The following is an 8,335-nucleotide window of genomic DNA, read 5'->3' on the forward strand; positions in this document are numbered from 1 at the left end:
TAGACATAGTAAAACAACTAAAATTGAAATTAAATATTTTTAAAATATATTACATATTGATAAATATTTTTAATTATTTAAATAAGAAAAATAATCTACACCCAATATCACTTTATTCGGTTAGCGGATTGATAAGCATACGTAAGATAAACTCAAAAGAAGACTATTTTTTTAAGTGATTGATTATCTCTCAAAATATGGACAAACCGACGTTAAATAATAAATACTATAAAATTTTAAAAAAATGCAAGAGAACCAATCACATGCGTCCACGTAGTCGGAATTTGGTCATGCACCCACCAGCCACAAATGGTGAATGCAACTGCCAACTGAGAAAACTGGACTGGACGTTCCCTCACGCGATGAACAAGGACAAAATAAATATCCATCCCCATTTTCACTCTCTGGAAAACGATGTCGTTTCCAGGAGCAAGTATTCACCCTTTCCTTGCATTTATCTCTCGCGCGTACAATGTCTTCTCAGTTCTCGCCAATAAGATCCACACAGGTGCTGCGAGAAACCACTTCTATTGGTTCATATTTGCCACTCTCTTTATTAGGCGCGTGATTTTGAGACATTCCTTATTCTGTCTGTACTTGGATTATCATTGGCTTTTGGATTCGAATTTAAATAGCGAGGGAATTCAATTCAATTATTGAGATGAAAAGGCACTCGAAAAGACTGGATTTTCACCTGTAGATCGATCTCATTTTGGGTTTTGATCGGAACCCTCTTTATTGTTTGTTTGATTGAAATTAAAGACGAAGGGAAGAGCGAAAGATGGGATTATGGGAAGCTTTTCTCAATTGGCTTCGAAGGTAATGTCTCCTGTTCTTTTTTTGGATGCCGAGAAAATTTTGATATTATTTTAAATGATTGTTATTGTTTGGAAGAGAGAAGTTTATGAAATGGTGTTTAAGGCCAATACTAATCATATAAAGGTCATGCGTGGGATTCTTCATTTAATTTGAGTTTTTCTTTTTTTCTCTGTTTGGATGCCGAGGAAATTTGATATTACTTTAATCGATTGTTATTGCTTGGAAGAGAAAAGTTTATGAATTGCACTTGAACGCCTATGCTAATCATATTAAAGGTCATGCATGGGATTCTTGATTTATAGTTTGAGGGTCTTATATTATTCATTCTAAATTGGCTGCTTTTGGGCTTTATCGGTTTGTTTGATGGGAACTTTTGGGAAAAGAGGAAATTCGGAGTTAAATTTTCAATGCTACTTAAATTAGTTGAATTTTTTGAGTTAAAATTTGGGTTATTATCTGATTTCATCCTTTGATTCCTTTCTGTTACAAATTATCCACAAAAAGCGATTGAGTTGTAAGTTTAAGTTCAACAAGCTGGTGGACATTTACTGGACATAAGGAAATACTTGGAATCTCGGTTAAGTTACTTGATATGGACTGCGTAGGATCTGAATTGAGTATTTTAAATGCTTTCATACACTCGCCTCTTGTATATCTTGTGCTCATTTCAAAATGGATTCTTCTAATTTAATATTAAAGAGCTCATACTCCGGAGTATATTTGCATTAGATTTCTTTACATGATTTGAGCCTTCATAGGTGACTCCAAGCTTACTCCAAAATTATTCGAAACTTCTTTAATTGAAGTATAACATAAAACACAATTATATGTTCAGTTGCAACAAGAGCAAAACGAAGAATATTAATAGCTTTAGCATTATTAGAAACTTTCTTCCAATTGAATTCAGTATATTCATCTTCAGTTTTCTCTCGATATCTATTAATGTGTAAAACTAAAAGAATCTAGGATCTTTATGCTTCTAAGCCAAGCATTAATTTCAGTAGAATAAATAAAATTTATTATCCTAACTTTTTTGAAAGAAAATTTTGGTTCATAAGCAAAGGTGGTCTAGTGATAAAAAGTTCTTCAGCCAAAGGCGCTGAAATTCCAGTTATGTTGGAAATGCTAGAAATTTTAGAATGTCTCTAATGTCTTTAAACCTTAAACAGGAGAGATAGGCTTCAATACAAATTTGCTGTCTCAAAGCAAGTGATTAGGAGGGGGTGGTAAGCTCTAAAAGATTGCTAATCGATAGATATTTTGAAAAAAGTAACTGTTATTTTGTCTTTTCTATTTTGTTAAAAGTAGCTACCTAAATTTTCACTTGGACATAAAATTAGTTAGCAAACATAAAGGAAGTTCAAATTAGTTAACTATTTTTGACGTGTAGCAAAAATTAGGCATAGAAGTAGCAAGTTAATTTCTTAATTATCTGAATTGACCTTCAAGATTTTGGATTTTTGTAACTCACTTAGTAAAATTATTTTGCCATTTAAAAATTTTGGAAATATGCTAAAAACTGTTCCATAATTTAAAAATTAAATTGGAAAATTTCTATAATTCAATTTTTGGCCTAATCTTCTGAAACTTAGTCAACTTTGATTCATCTCATGTTATACCATATGACAATCTACTTTAGATGCTTCATGCATATTGATAAGCCCTATTCATCAAAGTCTTCTCAAGATTCACCCTAAAAAAGTGACTTAACACTAAGCACAAATGCTAAATTATATGCATCAAGTTTTGTTATCATCAAAATTAAGCTCATCAGAGCTTATGGAGCCAACATCTAGTATAGCTTCTTGTAAGTTCTGAGTTTTACAGTGCTCTACTATGGAGCTAGGAGCATTTTCATAGGTTCAAAGGTATAAAATTGTTCTGGTACTCAGAATTGTTGTTACATTTGAAGCTTCCAGTGTTTGATCATGTCCTTGGGGTTATATAGCCTACTGGTTAAAAGTATGGATTCCAACTTGGAAGTCTCAACTTCAAAGTTAAAGTATCTGTGATGGGATGAGAGTTTTTTGGAAGGAATGTTCTCCCCTTGTGGATCCAAATGCAGGATTAACATCCTAACGGACAAAGGAGTGGAAATATATTCTTTACCTTAGCAGTGTACATAGATCGTGTGTTTGAGCAATAATTTTTCTTAAAGGGAAGAAATGACACAGGCGCACATTTGACAGAAACAATGTCATTTGTTCCTTGTTCTTCATTGACATATTGTTGTGTGGTTGTGGACAAGTGAAAAAGTAACTTTGCATTGGACTGCAACTATGAGAACAATATACAGTGAAAACTATTTTAAAAGTTTAATTTGTGTAGTGTATTTATTGGTTTTTAAGATAACTGAAATAATTGTAATGCTTAAATTTGGTGTAGCACTGTTTAAAACCAGCATTTTGGAGCTATTCTTTTCAGAAACACATTCTTTCATATTATTAGGTTTCGTTGTTTCTAATGGCCTCATACTTACCTTTTTCAATTTTACTTTTGCGTGAGCTTTAAGGAATTTCATATAAAAATTGATCGTCTAAGAAATTTATGCAGTCAGTATGGTGTCTTTATTTTTACTGCAGAGTTTCAACTGCGACACATACTATTAACATTGAACAATATAATTTTCATTTTTCAATTTTATTGTATTTTGATTGTTTTGCCAGATCAAGTGGTTTAATTTTCAAAGGGATTCTCGCTACTTTCTTTCTGTGGGAATTTCTGATTGGACGACTTTTCCATGTAGTTGAAATTACTGAGTATATCTTCTGACCTTATGTTGTCATGTTTCCTAATTGTAGTCTCTTCTTCAAGCAAGAAATGGAGTTGTCTCTGATAGGACTCCAGAATGCTGGGAAAACATCACTTGTAAATGTTATTGCAGTAAGTGGAAAAGTTCATATTATATGTGTGTTCATCTGTTAACTTCTCTTTTGTTTCGACACTGATGGTTGAATTTCTTTTTCTGGCACCTGTTTCTAGACTGGTGGATATAGTGAAGACATGATCCCAACGGTGCGTCCTTTTCTTAGAACTTTTTTGAACATTATGAGAAATTATCATCTGAGTATTTCTCAATTTTTGCAGCATCTTTTTTAATTTGTGATTAGGTTTAATTCATGGACTTGTCAATCACATCACCTTTTCACCTACAGGTAGGATTTAATATGAGGAAGGTAACAAAAGGTAATGTCACAATAAAGTTGTGGGATCTTGGAGGTCAGCCAAGGTTTCGCAGCATGTGGGAGAGATACTGCCGTGCAGTTTCAGCAATTGTGTACGTCTTATGCTATTAACCACATAAGCAGGACCTTTTTTACAGACTTAAAAGATGCTTGGTTTTCTCAAAATAGTATGGAAACCATGGGATATTTTCTTGGATTTATATGCTTCTATTTGGTTATTTTGCTTCATTGCTAAATTTTGCTGGTTCATATCTTGATCAATGCCTATATGTTCCAGAATATTTTTGTGTTTTTCTTGTTTTTTGTTTGCTGATAAGAAATCAATTTTCCTGCCTATTCTTGGATAATTATGATCTTATCTGTCATCTTTTGTTTTCCTCTTTTCCTCCACTTGCCTTGCTTTCGGCACTGTCCTATTGATGCCCCCTAAATATATTTTGTGATCACCACTTGTTATACTCTTCTCTCACAAGGAATTTTACCTCACTTCTTTGTAACTCAGATCTTTAGCAAACTGATATGAAATAACTGGAGAGAGAGAAATTCAGTCGTTTCAAAATGTAGTCTCTAAATTTCTTCCTTCATTCTGGCCCCCAGTGTTTTTCAGTATGAGGTTCTGTAGTTTCATGGTCACATCCAATAGTTTTCTGCTACTTAGTTTACAATTTCAGAGTCTGATGAGCTAATGGTGAAGTTGACATTTGAAATTTGACACTAAGTTATAAGTTAGTTTAAACTTGCGATTTAAGTTGTGTGCATTTCTAGAGATTGATGTGGTATAATGGATATAACATTTGGAGATGGTTTCCAATCATTAGGTCTGTTGTATTGGATACTCATTTTTTGGAGCGATTGTTAGGTAGTAAGGATGGCTTTTGTATGGAAGGGAACGAATCAGGCCACACTTTACTTCCCATTGTCCCTTGCAGTTCTCATATAGTTCTAGTTAAGTTTATTTGATATTAATACAAGACCCTGTTTTTAACAAATGTCCTGAACAGTAGGTTGCATTTTCTTTATTTTGTTCTATGTTACCTGGACTCGGATACAGGAGTTAGAAATGGGTGCACATCCCTATGTCTTAACTTGTCAACTTATGAGATATGCATCTAAACTTAGACACAGGTGCTTGGATACTTTATATGATATAAAATAAATTAGAATTAAAAAATATTAAATTATATAGGAAAAATTATAGTCTAAATAGATGATCAAATATAACTAAATACATTATTTAAAATTCAAGCAAAATAACTATTTTATTTAAATACATGCTCTTCATCTTGAGAGAAAAGTATGCTTTATTAACTATTGATAAATCTGTCACTCAAGAGTTCAAGTACACAAATATGTGTAAGACATATTTCATGTGTATCCTCTGAAGTGTTGTCTCCATACGGGTACGGCATGACGCAATAAAGAGTTGAAATATTAGAGATTTTTTTTCCCTTTCTTTATTTGATATTAATACACTTTATATGCTCATTGTACACATTGTCATGCCACAAATCTCAGGAAATAAGCTCAGTAATTTGAGATGTCTTTGCAGATATGTTGTGGATGCTGCTGATTTTGATAATTTATCTGTCTCAAGAAGTGAACTTCATGACCTTTTGAGTAAGTCCTCACTGAATGGTATTCCCTTGCTGGTTCTGGGAAACAAGATTGATAAACAGGGAGCTTTGTCTAAACAAGATTTTACAGAACAAATGTAAGTGCCAACTAGAAATCTTGAAAGGTTTTGATGTGTGGTTTGGTATGCTGCTGCATCACAAGTGATGACTGGTTGTCGGGTCATGTTTGCATTAATAACTTTCACAATCTTTTATTTTGCTAAAATGAAAAATATTCCTCCTCATCAAGATTAGTGGGAAAATCAATAAAAAAAAGTTTCATAATAGAGGATCAATAACATTTTGCACATGCAGAAAAATACCAATTTCATTTTTCTGTATAAATTTATCCCTGAACCATCATCAAAAACCAAATAAGTCTAGATAGACTAAGTAGAGGATAGATCTCACTTTGAAACCATGATAAGTTATGGCCTTCTATGTCATTTTAATGATAATGTAAGGGCAAATTTAGATCAAAAGTTGAAATTTGGTATGTTTGGCTCTTGTTATATATAGTTCAGGGATAAATTTAACCTTTTAGCCTCATATTTATTCATCTTCATAATATCAAATTTCACAGGAATTTGATGTTAAATCGGTAATCACCATGATATATTGTGCAGGGGGCTCAAATCTATTACAGACAGAGAAGTGTGTTGCTTCATGATTTCTTGCAAAAACTCCACCAACATTGATACTGTTATTGATTGGCTGGTGAAGCATTCAAAATCAAAGAACTAAGTATCGGTGGTCTGTACTTAATATAGTAGTCAGTATACCAATTTTATTTTAAATAGCTGAATTTCAGCTCTGATTGAAGTGAACTTGTACGAGATCTAACAAGGTTCATTGATGTCTGGCTCTAATGGCTGTATGTTTTGTTTGAGTTGGCATCCAGGTTTAGATGAGGACACTCTTGTATTTCTTATTGGGTGCAAACTGGTTTTATTTTTGAGATGCTGTCTCTGGGTATTTTATTTTATTAATATGATCTCTTTATTTTTAAAAACTCTTTAAAACGTCTTTAAATTTTAATTCTGTTGAATGTGTCCGTCATTTAGCTATTAATACTTTAAGAAAAAAGCAATAAATTTTTATAAAGGAGGGATTTTTTGAAAGCAAAAGCCTTAAGTAAAGAAAATGCAGATAGCATTTTTAATGCAAGTTTAAATTTATATGAAAATAAATTTAATAGATATTTGATTGAATATTTATGTAAAATTAATTAAAATATATATAAATTTACATGCAGATATTTAATCTAATTATTTTATTATATAAAACTGAGCTTATAATAGCTGTATTTAAATTCAGTTTGTCAACCACTCGTTAACTTGTATGCAAGGACAGCACGTGCACATTGAACCATTAATAATACATGAAATCCCATGTTTTGGCAATTAAACTATTTATCATTTTTATTTTCATCAAACTTAGGGTATATCAAAATTAAAATATAAAAATAAAATTCACAGTTTTAGTTTTAGTAAATATAAGAGATTTTAAGTTTTATTATTTAATTTTTTATTTTTATTTCAAAAAAAATATATATAAAAATTAAATTATTTATTTTTAAAATTTAAAAATATAAAATATTAATTTTAATATAATTAAATGATTAAATAACATTATATATTTAAAAATATTTTAATTATTTTAAAAATAATTAATCAAAAAACTTCAATACGAAGAAATCAAAGGATGAAAATTTGAATTGTTAGATTTTAAAAATAAAGTGATATTTATATTAATTTTGATATGACTAAAATTTCATTTGTTCTATAAAAAAGAAAATATTTCAGTCAACAGAAAATATTCATATAATCAAAAGAAAAATTAAATTATTTTAAGTAAAATAACTTTTTCTTTTAAAAGAAGTAAATTATTTACTACATTTTAAAAAATTTATTAATATTTATATATAAATTTATTAATATATTTTATTTTTAAAAATAAATTAAATATTAAAAAATAAGTTATTTTATTAAAAATATTTTCTATTTTAAATATAAATTATTTTTTTACAAATAAACGAAGCTTACGAGACATAGAATTAATTTATCCAATATAAAATTGATAATTAGCACTTGTCATTGATATTTTACACATACATGCTTTAGTCTCCATATTTTAATATTATTAAATTAAAAAATATATTGTTCATTAATGAGAATAGAGGATTTCTTTCATTTTGATTAAGTCAAAATATTGGAGATAAATTGTTAAAATTTTTTAAAAAATAATATATATATATATATATGTTAGAGAGGTATTATTGGTGCTTGCACCTCATAACAACACAGAATTCAAATTAATATTAATTTTATTGAGTCAAATATAAAATATATTTCATTCATCCTATAATTTTTTTTTCATTTTACTTTTTATATATATATTAAGAATAATATTTTTTTAATTTTTTTTATTATACTTATCTTAAAAATATTATATTTTATTAAATATTAAAAAATATTTTGAAAAATTTATTAAACGTAAAATAAAATTAAATAAAATTATAATAGAATAAAATTAAATAAAATTATAATAGTTAATTTATATATTATAGTGTAAAAAGTAATAATAATTTTAAAATAATTAAAAAAAATAAAAATTATAGAATGGATGGAATATGTCTTTTCATTTATCAAAATAATGGTAAATAATGATGAAGAAGCTAGTCTTCAAAATAAAATAAAAAAATTTAAAATAATAAAT

At 29.1% G+C, this 8,335-nt stretch overlaps 1 protein-coding gene across 1 annotated transcript; it reads left to right on the forward strand.

Annotated features, from left to right (window-relative positions):
* Window positions 1-538: 538 nt before the first annotated feature.
* Window positions 539-6,580, forward strand: LOC110618507 (ADP-ribosylation factor-like protein 8a). The gene is made up of 6 exons (XM_021761648.2): window positions 539-819; window positions 3,621-3,702; window positions 3,802-3,834; window positions 3,975-4,096; window positions 5,554-5,715; window positions 6,244-6,580. The coding sequence occupies exons 1-6, from the start codon at window positions 782-784 to the stop codon at window positions 6,359-6,361; spliced, it is 555 nt and encodes a 184-aa protein (XP_021617340.1). The 5' UTR covers window positions 539-781; the 3' UTR covers window positions 6,362-6,580.
* Window positions 6,581-8,335: the final 1,755 nt, after the last annotated feature.

The sequence above is a fragment of the Manihot esculenta genome, chromosome 7, assembly GCF_001659605.2.
Source record: "Manihot esculenta cultivar AM560-2 chromosome 7, M.esculenta_v8, whole genome shotgun sequence".
Taxonomy (NCBI): Eukaryota; Viridiplantae; Streptophyta; class Magnoliopsida; order Malpighiales; family Euphorbiaceae; genus Manihot; species Manihot esculenta.